Consider the following 22,008-nt stretch of genomic DNA (forward strand, 5'->3'; position numbering starts at 1 on the left):
ATAAAAAAACGAATGTATAGTATATTGAAAATACAGTAAATATGAGTCAACTGTTTATAACAACATTCTATTGTATACTAACTGTACTAATGTTGAGTGCATTCAAAGTTCATTCATTTGGAGCTTTCGATCCAATTTTAACTCAGACTCTGTTTTATGTGTTGTTATGACAACATTAGTTAATATAAACATATATAAGGAATACCACAATAATAATGTCGTATTTGAATAAACCATACGATAAACAACAATATGTGTAAAATATTAATACAATTTATATTATTATTAATTATTTGTTTTTATTGTTTTTATTAGACATTTCATGTGATATAAACAAATTAATTAACTAAAAGTAATTTTATTTATTAAGTCTATTGCAATGATTATAGTCTATGTTGTTATTATATAATTTTTATTAAAATATTATAAATTGATTAAATATAGTGTACATTAACACAACTACAGTATTACTATAATTACTATAATTTATATTATTTTTATTATAAAAATATTTAATTAATTTTTACGGTAAATACAGAATATTTGTGTATTTGGTAATCATATCACACAAACACAACGTTATTGATGACTAATATATGAAACCAATGACTCATTGGTGACCACTGTTTACATGACATGACATGTGATGACCGCAAGTGATGTCCACACATGAGTTGTCACTGATGTCTGTTTGGACCAACTCTTTGACAATAAGTTTATGTCTTATTTAACATAAAAACAAAACAATAGATGATTTGAAGTGAAGTGAAGTGATGGCCATCTTTGACACAATTGATATCTATTTGCGACGATTCAAGAGATTTGATAAATACTATTCGTATGTATTATTGTTTGAATTATATGTAAAACAAACGTTTCATTTGTTTTTTGTTGTCTTTGATATAGTGGTCGAAGACTTTTACTATTAATAATTATAATTTTGGTGATAATTCTTTATGTCATTCCTCTGGTGTTTAACAAGTTGTGGACAAAATCAGCCAATTTTGCCGGTATTTATCTTATGTTATCATTTGAATGTCTAATACTTCATATGAAATGTGTCTTAAGATCACAACATTGAATGTGTTGAGCGACACATCAAGCCGTATGAAAATGAAGAAAACATTTTTGACACAAAAATATGGAAAAGTTATGAAATTCATGAAAATGGGAACCATTTGCTGCCATATGTGGGAAACGGAAAGTTTGCAATCGGTGTCCAAAATAGTGAAAATAGTTTTTACATTAAAGGCAAACGAGCTCTTGATTTGAATTTACCGTTTCATCCCATTGTTGACATCGACTCTTTTGGTGCAGATTCGCGTCGTATGTGATAATTGTTAGATTAATTGAAGTGATTTTAATATAAAGATATTGTTTTCAGACGCAGAAATAATACACTTTAAGGATGGGATTGTTAATCGGATTACTTGTTTTGATTATCTTCGGAAAAGTGCATCCATTAAACATACTTTTTATGCCCATCGACTCATACCAACACTTTTTATTCAAGAGATTCGTATAACTAATCCAACGGTTAGTTTAACTTAAACTTTTTTTATAAATTATTATTTATTTAATGTTATATAATATGATACAACAGGATGTGCCACTAATTGTCAAATTAAATAGAAAGGGATGGACTGGCAATTCAAATATGAAAGTACAGTCAATGGTAGTTCCAAATAAGGCTCATAAAGAGTATTCATTACTTGTTGGACAGTTAGATGCTTCCCAATGGGGACGCAGTAATAAAGTGATTGCAGTAGTGATAGCTTATTCTCAACTTTTGGAAACGATTGAAGTGGACAGTCATAGTTCGAAGACTATACTTATGCAAACATTTATCAATTATACCACACCGTCATCACTGTCACAAATTGCCGCAAAAGTGCCCGATCTTAAGGTATCAGTTCGTGAAAATGTGAAAAAAGTGTTGGAATTATCTTCGACTGCAATCGAGAGATATCATATAAATATGTGGAATCAGCTCTGGAATAGTGGTTTTGGAATCAGTTATTCCAAAGCACCCAATGCTTTGAACGGTGATGTTATTAATGCAACACTTTATTATGTGTTGTCACAGAAAAATACATTTCCAGTACATTCAGAGTTAGTAAATGTCATTGATTTTGGACATCCATTATCTCATAATAAAGAACTTCTATATTCACCCGATCACTGCTATACCGGACATTCAACACTATTAGCCTCCACTTTATGGTCTAAATTAGACACTATAAGTGATATCAACAGAATTGCATCCCTATGGCTGCTGACCCTTGAAAAACAGGGATGTCATAATTTGATTAATTCCGGCGCTCAGGGAGTTATGCAGGCAATGGTATTAAGTATGGCTTCTCTTCAATTTACAAAAAATCATTTGGAATTTAATAGCCATCCAAACGAATTACACAGAAATTATTATATCAGAAGAGTTGTCTACGGAAATGAAACACTCATTAATATAACAGTCGCTCTTCAGGACAATAATAAGGCGCAGATATTTGTCTCATTAGAAGCCAAAAATGCAAACAAACACTTCTATGCCTGTGATGGCGGTTGTCTGGACGCACCCATTGGGTTAGTTTTAGTACTTCTTTAATTTTTGTCAATTTATATACTTATGTATCATATATTTAATATTCTAGTTTAAGTTATATACCCAAAGAGTTTCCGGTTAAACTAACTGAGCCAATGACTGCAATTCTATACATAACACCTGATGAACAACACATTAAAGACTTGAAGCATACAATTCACGTAAAGGAGATCATAGAGGCGCCGGCACACGAACACGAGGTCATTGCTGTTCATCGATTTGGCACCAGTTATGGAGGACTTCCCACTATATTCTGGGTTCTCATAGTGTTTCTAATTGTGATATTTCATGTATTTTTGGCAAAATTAATATATAATGAGTATTTCGGCGCTTCTGCCTCTTCAGTGCCTTACGAACGTCTCCGACAAAACAGGTACGCCATGTAATGGTCAACCCATACATCCAAGTCATTCATATTTACTAACAATTCATTGAAATTATATCTCATTTCGTTATTAATTTACACTATAATATTGTATATTTGGTAAACTAAATATTGAAAGGGAATTGAAAACTAGTCTATATTTGTGTACATACAGTAAATAATAAAATTAAATTTATTATTTGTCATTAAATTATTTTTAATTGTTAATAAATAATTAGGCCATAGTTTATCATAATACAAAAATTTGTCAATATTTTTAAGTATAAATCTATTAATCATTTGGTCAATAGTAGTGTACTATTTGTTCGGACATTAATTTCAAAGTTCAATATAAAATAATTAAAATACATATAATATATGGAATGCATTTTTTCTATAAGCAAAACAACTATAAAAACATAAAATTACAATAATGTATAAAATTAAGATTTAGTGTAATTGCTATAAAAAACTATGATTTATATATTTATGGAAGATATGAATGAGATATTTCTGACTAAAAGTTAAGATAAAAACAAATAATATAAATATATTTTGATATTTTAATTATCACTCATTGAGGCAATCGATATATTCAGGTGAGGGGTCATAGTTAGACCTCCAACGCCATAAATTTATTGTATTATCGGATGAAGCGGTGAACACAAGACTTGAATTGGTGTCAATCGAATTGATAGCATTGGAGTGTGCCTTCAATTCACTAATATTATGGCAGTTCTCTGTTGACCAGATCTTTAGCTGACCACTTCTGCATCCGCTGAGCAATATATTGCTATTAGGCATTGTATTCAACGATAGCACCCAATCTTTATGACAATTATTAAGAGAGTGGACTAATCGTTGACTTTGAAGATCCCATTTTTTGATACACGCGTCACGACTTCCCGAGAATAAGAAATCACCGCATATTTTGAGTGCTTCAATGCCATCATAATGTGGTGGCTTTAGACTCATCTTAGGGTTATGTATGCCTCCGACGCCTTCTTGCATTTCAAAAACTTTTATATAATGATCTTTAGATCCCGTTATCACTAAATTGTTGTCAACACCTGCCTCTTCAACAGCCATACACATAATGTCTGCTTTATGTCCAGTATTTAATTTTCCAATACAATGAAACCTGCGATAATATCAAACATATTATATACCATATAAATGCTTAGCAATTCTTAGCAACATGTCTTACATTCTGAGATCCCAAACCCTGACTATTCGGGAACAGGTACTAAATAATGTCGTTCCATAAGTACTTAATTGAACGTCAAGGATAGGTGCTTCTCCCGGTGCTAATTCAAGTTTGGTTGCGTTGAGATTAGCCGAAACATTTTGACTAACAAGACCTGAGGAACTAATGATAAAACTAAATTTAGTTTCAACTGATATTTGACTTTCAATTGTTATGAAATGTTTACTTTAGTGTTTTGATACAACGCGCCGGACTATCTCTAGGATCCCATACTTTAATGAACGACTTTGAAGCAGAAAATGCAAGTCTATTATATTCATTATAGCGAACCACTTGGACTGAGTCCGGGTGATCGTTGATCGATAGGATTTCCTGACCTGTCTGTAGATCCCATACTTTTAAGGAACAGTCTATTCAATCAAATTAAATCAAATTATTAATAATTTCTACTGAAAGCACACAAATTTTATAACTAAATATTTATATTTTATGTAATATGTTTGATAATTATCATAACTATATTATTAATTCAAATGATTATTAACGATGATTGATAAGTGTGTAAAGTGAACTATATCGTTAGGTTAATGTATTTAAGTACTGTCTTTATATAAAGGATATAAAAAATAGAGAGAAAAGATTTACCAGTAAATTAGTATAATTTATAATCTAACAAATAGCATATTTTACATTTTTATACAGTATAATACCGTACATAGTAGTAAAATTCATAACTATTGATATAAACATTAATTAGTTTTTTATAATTTTATTTTATTATGAAAAATAAAAACTATAAATTAATAGAAAACTCTGAAAAAGATTTTTAAATAATTTGTAGGTTTGAATAAATTTAAAATTGTGTCCATAATTATTGTAATTATTAATATGATTACCTTTAGAGCCACTAAAGAGGACATCATTTGTAGCGACAACACTAAGCACTGGTCTCGTATGTCCTTCTATTTGGGAAATAATTAAATGATTTAATTAAAATCAAACATCACTTGTCATTAATTAAATTTTTACTTTAAAAGGATTACAGTAATTAAGTATTTAAACAATTAAGTTATCTATCATTTCTATCATATTATGTTTGGGCGTTCAAAGCTAGTCATCCCACACACGCTTTAATTAAATTTTATTTAAACGATATTTCAAAGCTTTTCTTAAATAATATGTTAAAATAATAATTTGATAATAATCTAAATTGATATATCAATTACAAGATAACATGAAAATAATAAACTCACCGGCAGTATGTGTGCATATAAGTGGTGCACTTTTATCACTTCTACCCGTAAAGGGTACTATATTTCCAGCTCTAAAAAATTATAATTTATTTATATATTTTATAATTTATATAAAATATGGTTTAAGAATGTTATAAAATTAATTTGCAAAAACACTTAAATTATGAACAAACCTATCGATATTGATTTGATTGTTAGTTATGGTACCATTAGTTAGTCTGGAAAAGACATTTTCAATGGCGTCACGATTTCTTCTCTGGACTGAAGGGGATGCGGGAGGTGTTGTCGATTCGTTACTCAATTCCCTGTATAAGTAGTAATGTTATAAATTTTTCAAACATTAAAATCTATAATTTAATAAAAATTAATATATTAATATGGATAATATACTGTATTAGTAACAAACGGAGGTTAATTTTAAGTAATATAATATTAATAATAACAAATTATTAATTATTAAAAACAAATATAAATATGTATTAACCAAAACCATAACTAAATCAATTGATGTTGTGAGGGGTGGGTTTGAGTTAAGACAAACAATAAGCAATAGCTAGTGATGGACAATAGCTTACGTGGACAGCTGTCTGCAGACATAAGTGAGCGGTTGAGAAGAGAGAGAATTTCCTGAGGAGGACAACGTTGTGGTTCTTAACCTCCGAGTCGGGTCATTAAGTATCGGTAAACGTTCATATGTTTTACGTTTGAAAGTTGGAGTATAAAATATTTCAAGTTTTGGGGGATAGAATAGGCAATCCCTGAGACAGTGGCATATTATTTAGTATTCAATTTAATTATTTAATTGCTCTAATATTTATAATAAATAATATTTTAAATGTTATTTTGAATACAAAAATTGGTCACTTTGTCATTTATCACAGCAATTATCAACAACACATACATTGACAACAGGTTTACATGCAAAGTGATTGCATTATACAGTAATTGTGCTTAAATTTTATTTTCTATAAACTATTAAAAATAATGACATGCAATATAGAAAAATTTATTTTATTTAAAAATTATATAAAATAATAAAACTAATTTGTAAATTAAAAACATGATTACAATCAAATAAATGTATAAATATTTATATACTGTATATTACTTGAAGACTAGAATAAAATAATATAATTGAAACAAAATAAGTCTTACTTTAGAGAGGGAGCACTGGGAATACGGGGCAGTTCTGTCTCCTCTGTTATAATATTTGGCGCAATTAAGCTCTGAGTCATGACATCATTATTACAATTATTTTTATGATCCAAAACAGTTGTATTACACGGATCTCCCAATAATTCTATGGGTGTACGAGTGATGCGACGAAACTTCTCCTTCGATGGCGTACTTGTTCTGACCGGTTGAGGACTCGACGGAATCTTAAAGTGATGTTCAAATTCATATGGAATTGGCATTTGATTGTCTATATCTTCATCTAATTTATTATTATCTTCGACCACTTGATTGTTTGCATTATCTATGAAAGTATTATCCAAAACATGGTGAAGAAGTTGTTCCTGAATAAGACTGCTATCGGCTATCTGTTTATACTTCATTTCTAACTCTTTTTTCTCTTCTTCCTTTTGAGTCGCTAACATAGATTGATTGATAGCCATCGCAAATACCTTATTAAACATATATTTCATTTCATCGATATTTAGATATTGAATATATTGTTGAATATCTCCTAAGTCTCCCTCTGCGTCTTCAATCTGAACTATAGTTGACTGCATGTCATCAATATTTTCATTAATATATTTAAGATTTGCTTCAATGGTTTCTATTTCTTCTTGAAGAACGCGAATTTCATTTTCGTGTTTACCTGTTCTTAGGGCTGACTCATATTTTCTGTTTGCTTTATCCAATGAACGACTCAATTGCTGTCTCTGATTAATATATCTTTCCATAGCTTTTTCGTGGACGGAAACACTTGATTTACTTAAAGAAATTTTATTAATTTCAGACTCCAATCTTTGCCACTTCATCTTTGCCGCCACTGGAGAATACGGCAGATTTCGACCTCTTCTACTATTTGCTATACGACCGGCCACTCTATCACTCATTGGATTTACTCTTCTCTTTAAAGCAATACATTCCTCATCCTTTCGTTTTAATAGATTCTTCATTCGATTGCTTTCAACTTCAAGAGTCTTGATTTTAATAGCCTTTTGTCGGTCTTGTTTAGAAAGTTGCGAAATCTTCTTATTTTGTCTGATCTCTGCTTCTCTATGTTTTTGTGTTTCTTCTTTCATTTTTGCAATAATCTTAACTTTTTGTTTTTTCATTTCCATCACTTCATTTCTTAGTTGTCTCATCTGAGCCTCATTGACATTATGGTTACGTAATGCTTGTGAATGTTCGCGTTTGGCTGTCTGTAGTTTTTTCATTTCTGTTTGCAAATTATTCAATTTCTTTTGATATTCTTCCCTAACTTTCTTGGCTTTATCGTCGCCCTTATTGCCCAATGTATTCAATTTTGCCAAAACATTATCTCTTTCAGACTCTGTTTCAGTGATCCTGTTTTGAAGTTGAAGCAGTTTGTCTTCATAGTGTTGACGCATTGATGACATCTTTTTTTGACTTTTTTCTAATTCAATAATAAGTTTCTCTTTGAGATCTATTTCTGATGTCAAAGCCATTAAAGCTTTCTCTGTTTCATCGATCTCTTGTTGAGCCTTTTGGCTTTCATCATCCGATTCTTCACTGCTGTCGTTATCATCTAATTCTTCATCACTCAATTCTTCGTCTTCATTATCATCATTTAAACCATTTAATTCAATATCGTTGCCATTAGTATCAGGAATACTATCCTTCAATATGGATCTCTTTCGCAATTTTGATAATTTCTTAATTTTCTCCACATCTCTCTTGGCTTCATTAATCACGTCATTGGCTGTCTTTTCATCATTCATACCGATGTCATAATTGCCAGTCATAGCAACTGCTCCAACGCAATGAAACGGACTCATAGACATACGCTGACCATTACGTTGAGTTTGTTTTCTTAACAAAGAACAGGTCTCTTCCATTTCAATTAGTTTTGTTCTTAAATCTTCAATCTCTTTCATATACTCATTAACTAATGATGAGATATTAGACTTATCTCCCTTTCCGTCGACATTATTAATCCATTTTTCCACTTCTTTATCGGCTAATACTTCTGCATTTCGTGTGATTAACCGTTCATTAGTTTCTTGAAGAGCTTTTACTCTCACTTTGAGATTCTGCAACTCATTCATTAACATATTGTTTTCGTGATACATATCATTGATTTTTTCAGTGCCGTCGTTATCGATGAGACGTTTTCCCTGTTTATACTCCTGAAGCTCGATCTGCAACTCTTGTATTTCTCGGCGAAGAGCTGTTATAGTTTGACTCGACTTATCCTGATTTGCTGTCACTTTATTTTTAATATTTTTGGCTCTATTTGCATAACGCAATGTATTCAAAGTTTCCATAAAATCCTAATCAATTAAATTAATATTAATGAAAACAATAATAATAACTAAAAAGAGATAATAAGTGTTTAGTTTTGAATGACTCACTCTATCACTAGGGCTGACACAAGCAATCATTAATGTCATACTATTTCCACCCAACGAGTCTTGAAGAAGTCTCGTTAATTTGGAGTCTCTGTATGGAACGTGAGTGGCTTTTTTTGCTTTATCTCCCAGTGCTGAGATAACATTACCCAATGCTAAAAGACCAGAATTGATGGAAATGCCCTCTCGGGCTCTCTCTCCAGTAGCACCCGTCCTTTTGAGTCGTTCAGATCCGGCCAAATCAACAAAATGAAATTTGGCGGTCAATGTTTCAAACTCTTGAGGACCCAAATCAGTATTCATTTGTTCATTAATCTCATCGCCTAATAACTGATCAATTGGTGTCACTCTATGTTGTTTGATATGTAAAGTGAAGATTGCGTGAGAACGAGATGACTGAGCATTCATTTGCGTTGACGCCGTTGTCCGAGAAAGTGCTCCCATTTTAAGACATTGAAGGGTTTCATCAATAGTTTGCACCGGTTTAGTGTTGACTCCATTTATATAAATGCCTCCATTGGAGTCTTCATGGATTTTTATGTGTGAATGTTTTGACCGCTCATCTGCCAAGAGATCTATGATATCTTCATTATAGAGTTCAAGAAACTGTGCGTTAACTTTGAACTCTGGTATGGGTTCTCGTCGATCTCTGGCCTCTTGTTGTAGATCAGCGATACCGAGAAACAAATGCTCAATAGCTCGAGGAATGATTCCCTTTTCATAGGTTGCCGACCCGATATCAAAACCGGTACCCATTGTATAGGTTTTACCCGAACCGGTCTGTCCATATGCCAAGACAGTGGCGTTATAACCCTCAAAACAACTACAAATAATTCAAAAATCAGTCAATCGTTACTAAAAAAAACTATAAAATAATACAATTTACCCGTTAATCAGTTTTTTGACACATTCTTCATAAACTATCTGTTGTTGTGAATTGATGTCAAAGACGTGATCGTAAGTAAATGCTTTGTCTGCTCCGAGCCATACCTGAGGCTCATTAGGTGTTACACGAGTGCATGTCTTACACATGTCTATCACTTCTTTGGGAAGTTGCGGTCGAATCCTGTGTTTTGGTTAATCATAATTGCAATCAATATATTATATGACAAACATATCAATGGCTACTCATGAGTGACATACCTGATCGCAACTTTGACATTGTTTTCCAGTTCCATCATATGATCTCCAGATATGCAATCAATTGATGGTAAAAACGATGTGTTGTTGTCTTTGTTGACACAATTTTATGATTTTGTTTTTACGGTTGGCTTAAGACTCGAGTCTCCACACAATCAACACTTCATTTAACATTTCAATTGATTACCGACTGATGCAAAACAATCACAATTAAAATACATTAAACAAATAAAACTTAATTAAAAACAAATACAGAAAATAAAGACTAAAAGTATTTTAAAAAATCATAAATAAAAGCAAATAAATGTGTGATTTATATCATAATAAACACATTAATTGATTGAAAATATATTGTAGTCTATAGTCTATAATAGAGTTTAGTATTGTTTGGATTATTATTATTATTATTATTATTATTATTAGTCTTTTGAATGCATTAGAAGCCAATGTTATGCGTGAAGTGAACTCTCAGTGAAAAACATTAACACATTTGACATCAGAACACAACTCAACTCATAGAATGAATGAATACAATGATAGCCAATGACGACAACCAATGCATTCACGCATACAATGCATTCAAACATACAGACAGTCATTGAATACATTGAATCCAAACTTTCAAACTTTTTCAACACTTCATACACTTAAGTGACTGTTAGGTAATGTTAGCTAACATTTATACAACTAATTCTATATTTAATATAATATGTTAACCATTAGACAGATATATATCATACTATATTTGGCACATATTTTATTTTATTTATATATTTATTTATTTTATTTTATTTTCATTGATACCGGCCTTGTTTTCAATGTTTTATTTGAAAGTCACTAAACAAGTGTTTATTTGATATCTTCAATTGATTTGATATCTACAGAAGCTGTCAGGTATTACCTGTAGAGTAGCCATAGAAAAGCCGTTTGTCTACCATATGAATGACATATCATATATAATAGGATAATAATGTTAGTTATCGATATGGTTATCAAAATACATTTAATAGTGATTTGATTTACTATTATTATGTAATATTAAAATAGGTTATCAATTATATACATTATTATTATTATTTGGTTATTAATTCATTTACAGTATAATTATATCTTAAGTCGGAATTTTTTATTATATGAAACTTTCAAATATGCATTCAATTTACTATTTTTAAATCATATCTAACTAATAGAGTATTTGTATCACATTTTAAAAAACTAACTAAACTAAAAATATATAATTTTATAAATATTATAATGAATTATGAATTACACGTAAATAAAATCCAAAAAATTATGATAAGTTTTTGTTGTGAAAGACAAATACAGTATTTCATAATATATACCGTATATAATATAAGATTTAAACTATTATACAGAAAACTTTTCACTAAAAAAACTTTTAAGCTAATTATAAATATTGTATTATTATATTAATTAAACATTTTAGATACACTGCTTTTAAAATTAATGTTTAATTCAAAATAACAGTGAATATAATTATTATATAATTTTTTGTTAGTATTGTTATAAATTATAATATTTTGTTAATAACTACCCTTTGTTTAAACATTGAACACTAATATTAAATTAAGAATAACATTAACCCAATTGAATATAATATAATATTAAATAAAGTTTTCAAATATTTATATACTGTAGTGTTATTTAGTAGTATTAATATAATCGCACTATTTATTTTAACTTATATTAATTAATTATATTATAATTTATAAGTGCGGTCACTATTAGAAAAATCTTTTAATCATTATTTTCATTATTTAATTAATAAATTAAATATTGATGGATTAAAAATAGACAAACAAATCAATGAATTTCTCGCTAAATAAAAAGTTTTAAAAATACTATACATTAAAAACATGGGCTAAATCAAAAACATAATGTTTGGTTTGGTTTGTATTATATTATAAGTAAAGATAATATAAATTTATTTATACTTGTATCATATACTCTATTATAACATATTTTATATATTGTATTTATAACTCAATAAATTGAAACATTTTCCTGTTTTTCAAGTTTTATTTCATGTAAACTGCATTATTAAGAAATCATTAATAAATAAATAAATATAATAATTATAAAATATTGTATTAATAGATATTTAAAAGTTAATAGCTCAATGTTTCCATTAATAGATATTATCGACAATATAATTATTTATTTAATATTATTTCAAAAATCTTATCTAATTTTGATAACTATTATAATTACTATTATTATAGTTACTAAAATAGTATTATAAAATTTGACTAATATTGTTGTTTAATTAATATATTACTGTATATTATTTACAAAAAAATCAATTTTATCAAATGGTGGATATTTATAAGCCGACAATTTATTATGCAATAAAAAACAAAAGTCATGCAATAAATTTTAATGTTTAAACATGTTTTTCAAATAATTTATGACTTAACCATCAATTGAGTGCTATATATGTAAAATTCAGTGACAATTGCTATAAACTGTTGGCGTTTTGCGGGGGTTTTCATAATTTTTGGCTTTTATTTTCATTAAATTTATTCCTCATTCCTCTTAAACTTCACTTAATTTTCATATAATTATAAACATTATGGAAAAGGATTTGTATTTTGAAGGACAATCAATATTGAAAAAAAATTTAAACAAAATTGTTGTTAACCTAAAAACTACCGTAATTTTATTAATTTTTAATATATATTTATTTAACTTGAATTACTGAACTTATTATTTATATATTTTTATACTTGTATATGACTATTATTATTAAGATTATCACCAAATTATTTCTTTTATTTACTTTAACAATAATTTATAGGCAAAAATAGATATGAAATGAAAATATTTTTGAATAAGTTTAATTACAAAATTATAATATTAAATAATAAAATAATTAAAAGATAAAATGAATGCTACATATTAAATAAATAGATAAATATAGACGTTTTAACTTATTATCTATTAATCATTTTTCATAGTTACTAAAAAATAAAATAAAATATATGTTTACTTATGGATTAATAATATAATATGAAATTATCTTTATTCATAAAAATACTATAGTATACTATACTGTATATATAAATGTATATAAATTCATAATCTTATTATTAGTAACTATGTGTATGTTTTATTAATATGAAAATTATATTAAAAGGTTCAACAAAAATTAATTAAAATATATAACTTTTAATAATTGTAATTAATTATACATTATTTAAATTATTTGCATTAATTTCATAATTATATAAATTATAACATAATAAAAACATTTTTCATTAAAGTTCAATAACATTTTCTTATATTTTATACAATATATAATTTAACAATTTGTATATTTAAATTATACAGTTATTTAATGACAGCACTGCTTATTCAGATAATTCACATAAAGAATATTGTATTTAATGTTTTGTTTGATTAATAGCTATTATCTAATTATTGTATATAAAATCACGAATAAGTTAATAAAAATATTAAATTGTTTATAAAAATACATACATAATAATAAAGTTAAAATAATTAAATGAAACATAACATTACATAAATGATATAAATTAATATTATAGTCATTGAAATTATATAAAATATTATTATTCTCTAAAATTATATATTAACTTGTTGTTAGTGAATAAAATACTTTAATAAAAAAATTGAATGAAACTACATTATTTGTAATATTATAAAACATATAAACAATTAAATAACAGTTTAAACTTTAAATACAAAATATTCATATACTGTATTTTACACTATATTATATAACATTGTATTTGATTAAGCATTAATCAGAAAAATATTTTTAATGTGCTTAATATACTGTAGTTAACTTCACATATATTTGAAAGATCGTTATTTTAAATAAAATTCAATAAAATATTTAAAAAACTAAATTCGTTAATAACATTAATTGCATTGTAAGTTATATAACAATTGTATAAATAATTGTAATAAACAGATTGACCACAATAGTCATTATAGTTACATAATATAGTTACTATATTAGTATATAATACTTAACAATTAAATACTATTAATAGTATTATAGGAAAACAACAATATTAAATAATTTATATTAAATGTTAGATTTATAACACGGTAGATTTATATACCGTACTATAAAATTAATAAAAAAATAGTTTAAAGCTATATTTAAATTAATTTATATAATAATGAATCAATTGTTTAAGTAAATACAGTATATATTGTAACATTAAAAAAGTTTTTACAAGAGTTCACTTACTATTTTTATCATAAAGTTAAATGTAAAAAATCCAATTTTAATATAAATATTTTATATATAAATTTTAACTCAAATCACAAACTTTAAGGAAATGATGTATAAAATAGATGTGATTTGTTTTTACAAACAAAAACATCTGATAAGTGAATAAAATATTTAATAATTTTGTTTGAAGAGACACTCTTATGAATTAAATAATATGAGTAAAACTATTTCATTGAATGTATACTCTTTACTATTAGAAAATAGCTATTAGACAGTTATGGGATGATTGGGACACCTGTTCAGCACCTGGAGTAAGAGGTGTATCAAATTGATATGAATATCACATTTATTTTACTAAAGTAATTAAAATAAATTTCAATAAGATTATCACTAATTATATACACGTTTTTTTACATAAAATTAATTAATTTCTTTGTTTTATTTATAAAGTTTAATTTTTACATTTTAATATTTAACATAACTATCGTAAGTTTTTGAGCATACAATGAATTAATAAATTATAATTTATATATTATATAATATAATTTCTATTGTAAACATAACTCCATCTGTAAAAAGTTTTATCACATATTTTAAGTTTAACATAAACTTTTGATAATACTGTATCTCTGTATCTAAAATAACATTTTAAAATTATATTTATAAATTTTATTAAAAACTATTTATCACATATTGGTTATACTATAAAAAATATTAAATGAAATTAAATAAATTAATAGATATTAGTTGCCATTTGTCTTGTCTGTCTGTGGAACCAATGTTTACATTGGTTGACATACATGTGTTGCCAATTATTGTCATCAGTGTCTGTCTGGTCACCAATTGAGCCAAACATCTGTTGCAACAATTCATCACTGATTCCAATAAACTTCTTCTTCGTTGAATACAATTTGTCGCTTAAATTTGCTTTCTTTGATTTCTTTTTCTTCATTTTCAATCTCTTATTGTCACTCTTATGATCGTCGATAACATTGTTCTCATCAGTCCCTTCTTCTTCTTCTTTAATGTTTTTAATTTTCTTTTTCTTCTTTTTATTGTCATTCTCTTCACAGTCGCTCTTATGATTGTCGATCACATTGTTGACAACATTTCCTTCTTTTATAATATTTTTAACTTTATTTTTCTTCTTCATCTTCTTCGCCGAAATCTTGTCTTTAATTATATTTTTGTCGTTACTTTTAACGATTTTCTTTATATTCTTGACTTTAGTTTCACACTTATTGTTGTCGTCTTCATTGTCATCAATTGATGATGACTTTTGTCCGTCATTTGTTTGATTATCTTTATCACAGATATGGTTGACATTATTGACACTCTCTTCGTTCACATTCTTAAGTTTGTCTTTCAAGTCTTGACTTTTAAATTTAGTGATAAACTTCTTAATCTTTGGTTTATCTTTCTGTTGCTTCGATGTCATCAAAATGTCATTTTCAGTTGTTATCACTTCGTTATCATTGACACAATTGTTATTAGTGGTCACATCCATCTGTTCCGTGTCACTCATAAGAGCTGATTTGTCACCACTTTGTGTGTCAATCAGCAAATCAAATGATTGACTATTGCTTTGACTGACAATCAAATCGTATTCAATCTGTGGATCAATTGAGTCGTCGCTAAAGTCATCGTCCATTTCGGTCATCACTTGTTGTGTGAATTCAATCAACTATTCATTCAATCGATGAGATTATGAATGACTCGTAAAGAGGTATCAAATGATGACTTGAAATGTCAATCAATTTGTTAATACATTTCAATATTGAGCGCCAATTCTATACATTTAGTCCATTCATAACATTCATATGAAATGTATTTAATTTACAATATCTTCAAAATATTTAAAGATATATATAATTAATAGATAAAAACTCATTGAATCATCAAATGGGGTACAGATTTGACATAAATTATGTAACGAAGTATATGAATGATTATGTATTTGAAAGTACATGTATTTGGTGTATATTATTGACCAATGAATACATTGATTTATATTATCAGTGATGACGTATTGACACGTATTTCAAATATGGCAAAGAAAGGTGTGGTTAGTGTAGTGTTGACTATAATATGACTATAATATGGCAAACAATGACAACATTTGGTGGCCATTGCTGTTGAATGTCAGCCATCATTGTTTGCTTCGCCATCATTGACAACAACACACTTGTATGCCATTAATGGCCGACACAGACGACCAAATAGTTGAGGTCCAAGAAGTCGAGATCGAGGCCATACCCATACACATCAAACATGAAGATCATCACAATCATCACCAAACAGGTCTGACATCAAACACATTCATTGTTTGTCAAAAGCCGACAAATCATATCAACTCTTATATCAAAAAATAACTCTTATTTTCATTTGTTTTCATTCACTGGACATTAAAATCCAATGAATTTGATTAACAATTAATTCAATTATTTATTTGTTTTCAATTGTTTTGTTTTTTTTTTTAATTTTCTGACAAATATTTGCGTCATTTTTTAACATAAGTTTTGTTCAATTTATTCAATATTTATGAATAAACCAAATAATAATAATATTAAATATTAATAATAATAATGAAAACAATGTTTAATACAATGAATGCATATTTTTATAGCCTTTTAATTGTGTGTTTAAATTTTAGGATAACTATTAATGATAACTATTTTTATTTATTTATTTTATTCATTTTATTTACAAAAATTACATTTTTAACAATAATATAAATGTTTATATAAACTAAATAATTATTACAAAATATCAAATATTTTTTTATCATTTTCCTCTTCAAAAATCAGTTGAGCATTGATTTATGTTTATAATTAAATTATTAGTAAAGATAAAAATATTTTTAAACTAATTTATTGGGATTTAAATTATGATAAGTTTTTATTAGTTTAGCATAAGTTTGGTTTAATAACATATGTTTAACATTAATTACAAAACTATTTAATTGTAAGGAAATTTTAGACGTTTATGAGAAAAATAATATAAATAGTGTTTTAATATTAATTGATATAATAATCTAATTATAGATAACATTATTTTATGATAAACTATTTGTTTATAAACGTTATAAATATTTATGAAATGTAATACTGTATTAACAATATATAATATAATGGTTTGATTATCAGATAATCGTCAAATGGTTGCTCTCCAACCCGATGACGACCACTTTGGCCACTGGAATGATGACGACGACGACCACAACGATGTGTCGGTATTCCCGTCGAGTGCACCCGAAATACTGATAGAGACCACTCCAACTAATACAAAAAAGCGTAGATCAGGTATGAAATGTGATTGAATTGAGTATTTGGTTATGATTTGGATAACGGTTTAAATTTACAAATAGCTTCAAACTTGACTTCTGGTACAAAGAGGAGCAACAAAAGGTCGAACCAAAGTGGCGGCGCATCTCTGTTACAGTCCGCTGGACAACGATCTGGTGGTTCTTCTAACAGAAAATGGGAACAAAAACAGGTTCAGATTAAGACATTAGAAGGAGAGTTTAGTGTAACGATGTGGGCCACTGGAACTGATGAAGGTTTCATATTATTTTATTTATGGTAATATTGTTTTTAATTTGATTATTTAATTGCAGAAGAGATAGTAACAGCAAATATGGACGACGACTTGTCTTCGTCATCTCATTCACAATTAAATATCAATGAATATGTCACTGGAATTAAAAAGATCCCCAGAGAAGGGATTCCTGGAGTAGATCTTTCAGATCCCAAACAGTTGGCAGAGTTTGCAAAGTATTGTATTATTTGTTTGTTTTATTGTTGTGTTTGAATAACTGATTTTATAATACAGAATGAAACCTAGAAAACAATCTCTAGAAGATGAGTCGCGAACTATTGCATGTCCTCACAAAGGTATGTACAGTATATTCATTGAGTTATTGACAGTTGATTATATAAAATAATTTGAATGGTATTATGTTTTTGATAGGTTGTTCCAAAATGTTTAGGGATAACAGTGCAATGCGTAAGCATTTGCATACTCACGGCCCACGAGTACACGTTTGTGCCGAATGTGGTAAAGCTTTTGTCGAATCGAGTAAATTAAAGAGACATCAATTAGTACACACCGGCGAAAAACCATTTCAGGTGATCTATTCAATGATATCTTGAGCTGTCATTAATGACATTTGTATTGTATTATGATTTTAGTGCACATTCGAGGGCTGTGGCAAAAGGTTTTCTTTAGACTTCAATTTGAGAACACATGTTCGCATACATACAGGTATTGTATAAATGATATGATTTATGATAATTAACTTTATTATGAATGTATAGGTGATCGACCATATGTTTGTCCTTTTGATGGTTGCTCCAAGAAGTTCGCGCAGTCAACAAATTTGAAGTCTCATATCCTAACGCATGCAAAAGCAAAAGCTAATCAACAACAGAGAATGACAACTATGGAAATACCGATATCATCGCCAACGGGGACGCAGTCCAGTATACCAGAAGTGGGCACCGAGTGCTTCGTCATTGCCACTGCTGAAGAAGGCATTGTTTTGTAGAATCATTGATTCAATAAATTTATTACTATTTAAATATATATATATTATTAATAATAATAATGATAATTCAATATTTGACTCTATTTTATCAATGATAAGAAATTATTATTTTGTAAAAAGTTTTATTTAATTTCCTAATGTATTTATGGATAAATACTACAAAGCAAAAGTAATATTAATAAGTAATATTCTGTATAATATAAATGTATCTTTTTTTAGTTTGATTTCATTTCATGATTTGTCTCATTAACTAAATTAAATTAATTTAAACAATATTTTATTCATATATACAGTAGTTGCCATTGTAATGAGTATATAATTTTGTTAAAAGTTTTAATTAATGCATTTGGAAATTATGTTATCTTTCATTTCATTTGTTTGATAAAACTAGTTTTCATAAGATATTATTCAATCATTTAAATTACCGGTAATTGTAAAGAATAAGTCATTTGTCACAAATGTAAGTATATATCATATATATTGGTTAACATAAAAAACCAATATATATTATGATTACTATACTGTAAATACCACACATAATGGCAATACTTTTAATATTTAAAAAGCTATTAAATGATAAATGACTTTTGAGACAATGGTAAATATAAAATTTATTTATTAAAATAGACATATAAATCAACATTTGAATCAATTTTATCTAAATTTCATAATAATATATATGACAAAGAAAACAAAAAATGAAAACAAAATAATATAAAGAATGTGTCGATTTTGGCCAGAATTGGCCAAACGTTTGACCCGCGATAGTGACGATGACAACAGACCCCAACTCGAGTCAAATGTATTGTCCATATCTTTAAGGAAATGGTTCTGATCTTTGATTTCGTCGCCCATATCTAGAGTCAACTAAAAGGATAATCAAAATAAATAGGTTATCACTAATTGTGACAATTATTGTTACAATTGACGAACCGATTTAAGAGTTCCCACTTTACTTCTGAGTCCATCAATGAGTTGATTGTTTTGGGTCTCCATATCATCAAAACCAGATTCACCGGTATATCCATTGTTTGCTATAAAAGTTAATCAAATTATCACTTCAATTGTTTTGTCAATTCATTTAAACTTACGATTAAATGACTGATGTGTTGTCCGTCTGTTAGCCATTCAATGCAATTAATATTATTATTATTATTATAATAACAATCAATAACTAAATTTCAATAATAAAGTATTTAAATGAATCAATGATTTAGTTTATCACAGAAAACGAGTGACATTTCATAAGATATTAAATTAGATTCAAACATATGTTGTAATCAATAATAACGTGTCATTCAAGCAATAATTGCTTATAAATACAAACATATTATTTGATAACATTATTGCTTAAAAACATTTGTCTATTTATAAACATTGCATTCAAATGACTGTCAATCCATACAATAACTCATATATCATATGAAATAATTATCTATTGTTTTATTTAACACACAATCCATACAATCCTTTATATGTGAGACTTATTAAGCAATAAATGTATTGTTTTTGTCAACAGATAACAAAAAGCTAAACAAAAACATATAAATAATTGCCATTAATGTGACCAAAGTTGTGACCACTGGACAGACATGCGATTCAATGAACGGGAGTTAGTTGTGTATTCGTCGGGTTCGGCAGTCAAAGAGGGACGCATTTACCACAAGAATGCAAACTCCGGCTTCAGAGAAGGTTTGATCATATTTTGAATGACTTGACACTCATCGGTAATTGTGGTGATAATTGTTTGGTAGGATATAAGGAGCGGTGGTTTAAACTAAAGGGAAACCTATTATTTTATTATCGGGTCAATGAATTTGGAGGCGTTTATAATAAAGAGCCGATCGGTGTCCTCATCATTGAGATGTGTCGCGTCCAGAGAGAGGATGACTTAGCGCTACCCTTTGCCTTCAGCTTAAGTATACATTTAATGTCATAATCTCTATGTTAACCAATTAATCAATTGGTTTAACCATAGCTTTTGACAGCGATTTAGATAAGAAACACCTCTTAGGCTGCGCTAACCAAAGACAATGTGATGAATGGGTCCAAGTGTTGAGTCAATGCAGTTATCAAAACCAAAGAAACAGATTATTGGAGTTAAAAAAAGAGATTATGGATATCACCGGAACTGATCCGTTAGCTTCATATTCTTACCAAAATAATGATCAAAATGTTTCAAATGATTCTCATTTAATACAATTATAAGTATTTCAATCAAAAAATGTTTTTTATTTAATATTTTTCTACTATTTTATATTATCGTAAATATAATATCTTTGTTGAACACAACTAATGAATTAAATTATAAAAATAAATGAAAAACAATTGAATCAAATTGTTATTATTATTATTAGTATTATTAGATTATCTAATCACACGATCCATCAGACCATCCCTTAAGCCATCGCTCATCAACTTTATTACAATCAAACAACTCTTTGCCTAATTTTTTGTTAACTTTGTTGTGAATGTGACAAAACCATTGACTTAAAGTGTGTTGATTTTGAGTCTGTGGCGGATCTGTTGTGATATCTTTGCGAAAGTCTTCAGCGCAGTGATCGCACGGATAAAAACGGGAAAATATTTGTATAAATGCTTTCATATCATTTTGCTGTTGAGGTGTCGGGTCTTTCGGGTAATAAGCAGCCATCGTATGCAACAGAGACCACGTATTGCGACCTAATTGGTCACGACTTAGAGGACATTCAATATCTTCGCTTAAAGTCTTAGACTTGATTTGTTTTTGCGACCATTGCTTGAAGTCAGTACAGGCCCGACACGGCTGTGCGCTGCGACCACCGGTGCCATACATATAGTCGTCGTTGTGATTCATTTGCATTAATTGTGGCCATACTTTCAGTTGATTTAATCCCAAAAATGACAACATTATCACCAAATTTAACAAATTATAACTTTTAATAAAATTAATTGACTAATGAAATGCTGTGATAAATGACATCATCTCATCATTGGATGTCATTTAAGTGATAATTCAATATTCATATTATATCTAACATATGATTAATAAATAATGTATTTATTTAATTTGGTAAATGTCTTGAAATATCATTTAAGATGATAAATGTGGTAAATGTGTGGTCACTATGTTTTAGATGATATTTA

General features: G+C 28.0%; 7 protein-coding genes across 9 annotated transcripts; 3 read left to right on the forward strand and 4 right to left on the reverse strand.

Annotated features, from left to right (window-relative positions):
• Positions 1 to 579: 579 nt before the first annotated feature.
• LOC128959558 (uncharacterized protein KIAA2013 homolog) lies at positions 580 to 3,290 on the forward strand. Its single transcript, XM_054305549.1, has 6 exons — positions 580 to 838; positions 907 to 1,010; positions 1,069 to 1,326; positions 1,385 to 1,536; positions 1,604 to 2,583; positions 2,652 to 3,290. Exons 1-6 carry the CDS (start codon positions 774 to 776, stop codon positions 2,986 to 2,988), a joined length of 1,896 nt encoding a protein of 631 aa, XP_054161524.1. The 5' UTR covers positions 580 to 773; the 3' UTR covers positions 2,989 to 3,290.
• A 208-nt stretch (positions 3,291 to 3,498) lies between these two features.
• On the reverse strand, positions 3,499 to 10,463 carry LOC128959553 (kinesin-like protein KIF21A). 2 transcript variants are annotated; one of them, XM_054305536.1, is made up of 11 exons: positions 10,112 to 10,463; positions 9,855 to 10,034; positions 8,972 to 9,791; positions 6,582 to 8,890; positions 6,002 to 6,184; positions 5,600 to 5,731; positions 5,427 to 5,497; positions 5,070 to 5,135; positions 4,400 to 4,583; positions 4,174 to 4,335; positions 3,499 to 4,107 (listed from the first exon to the last, which is right to left on the reverse strand). In XM_054305536.1, exons 1-11 carry the CDS (start codon positions 10,147 to 10,149, stop codon positions 3,537 to 3,539), a joined length of 4,716 nt encoding a protein of 1,571 aa, XP_054161511.1. In that variant the 5' UTR covers positions 10,150 to 10,463; the 3' UTR covers positions 3,499 to 3,536. The 2 variants fall into 2 exon arrangements, with proteins under 2 accessions (XP_054161511.1, XP_054161512.1); XM_054305537.1 differs by lacking the exon at positions 6,002 to 6,184 and having other exon boundaries at positions 10,112 to 10,462.
• Positions 10,464 to 15,069: 4,606 nt separating this feature from the next.
• On the reverse strand, positions 15,070 to 15,996 carry LOC128960321 (glycosyltransferase-like protein gnt13). The gene has a single exon (XM_054306393.1). The coding sequence runs from the start codon at positions 15,994 to 15,996 to the stop codon at positions 15,070 to 15,072; it is 927 nt and encodes a 308-aa protein (XP_054162368.1).
• Positions 15,997 to 16,376: 380 nt separating this feature from the next.
• Positions 16,377 to 18,957, forward strand: LOC128959559 (transcriptional repressor protein YY1-like). Of its 2 annotated transcripts, none has more exons than XM_054305551.1 (8): positions 16,377 to 16,637; positions 17,483 to 17,638; positions 17,704 to 17,895; positions 17,956 to 18,109; positions 18,168 to 18,229; positions 18,306 to 18,463; positions 18,527 to 18,599; positions 18,653 to 18,957. In XM_054305551.1, exons 1-8 carry the CDS (start codon positions 16,526 to 16,528, stop codon positions 18,880 to 18,882), a joined length of 1,137 nt encoding a protein of 378 aa, XP_054161526.1. In that variant the 5' UTR covers positions 16,377 to 16,525; the 3' UTR covers positions 18,883 to 18,957. The 2 variants fall into 2 exon arrangements, with proteins under 2 accessions (XP_054161526.1, XP_054161525.1); XM_054305550.1 differs by having other exon boundaries at positions 16,378 to 16,637; positions 17,953 to 18,109.
• A 541-nt stretch (positions 18,958 to 19,498) lies between these two features.
• LOC128959561 (BET1 homolog) lies at positions 19,499 to 20,149 on the reverse strand. The gene is made up of 3 exons (XM_054305553.1): positions 19,974 to 20,149; positions 19,816 to 19,916; positions 19,499 to 19,749 (listed from the first exon to the last, which is right to left on the reverse strand). Exons 1-3 carry the CDS (start codon positions 20,008 to 20,010, stop codon positions 19,537 to 19,539), a joined length of 351 nt encoding a protein of 116 aa, XP_054161528.1. The 5' UTR covers positions 20,011 to 20,149; the 3' UTR covers positions 19,499 to 19,536.
• Positions 20,150 to 20,282: 133 nt separating this feature from the next.
• LOC128960322 (pleckstrin homology domain-containing family J member 1-like) lies at positions 20,283 to 21,090 on the forward strand. Its single transcript, XM_054306394.1, has 3 exons — positions 20,283 to 20,574; positions 20,637 to 20,801; positions 20,861 to 21,090. The coding sequence occupies exons 1-3, from the start codon at positions 20,475 to 20,477 to the stop codon at positions 21,088 to 21,090; spliced, it is 495 nt and encodes a 164-aa protein (XP_054162369.1). The 5' UTR covers positions 20,283 to 20,474.
• A 121-nt stretch (positions 21,091 to 21,211) lies between these two features.
• On the reverse strand, positions 21,212 to 22,003 carry LOC128959560 (FAD-linked sulfhydryl oxidase ALR-like). Its single transcript, XM_054305552.1, has one exon. The coding sequence runs from the start codon at positions 21,770 to 21,772 to the stop codon at positions 21,254 to 21,256; it is 519 nt and encodes a 172-aa protein (XP_054161527.1). The 5' UTR covers positions 21,773 to 22,003; the 3' UTR covers positions 21,212 to 21,253.
• Between the last annotated feature and the right edge of the window lie 5 nt (positions 22,004 to 22,008).

Source organism: Oppia nitens, unplaced genomic scaffold (genome assembly GCF_028296485.1).
Source record: "Oppia nitens isolate AA-2021 unplaced genomic scaffold, nextdenovo-longstitch-racon4-pilon3 scaffold4_pilon_pilon_pilon, whole genome shotgun sequence".
NCBI lineage: Eukaryota > Metazoa > Arthropoda > Arachnida > Sarcoptiformes > Oppiidae > Oppia > Oppia nitens.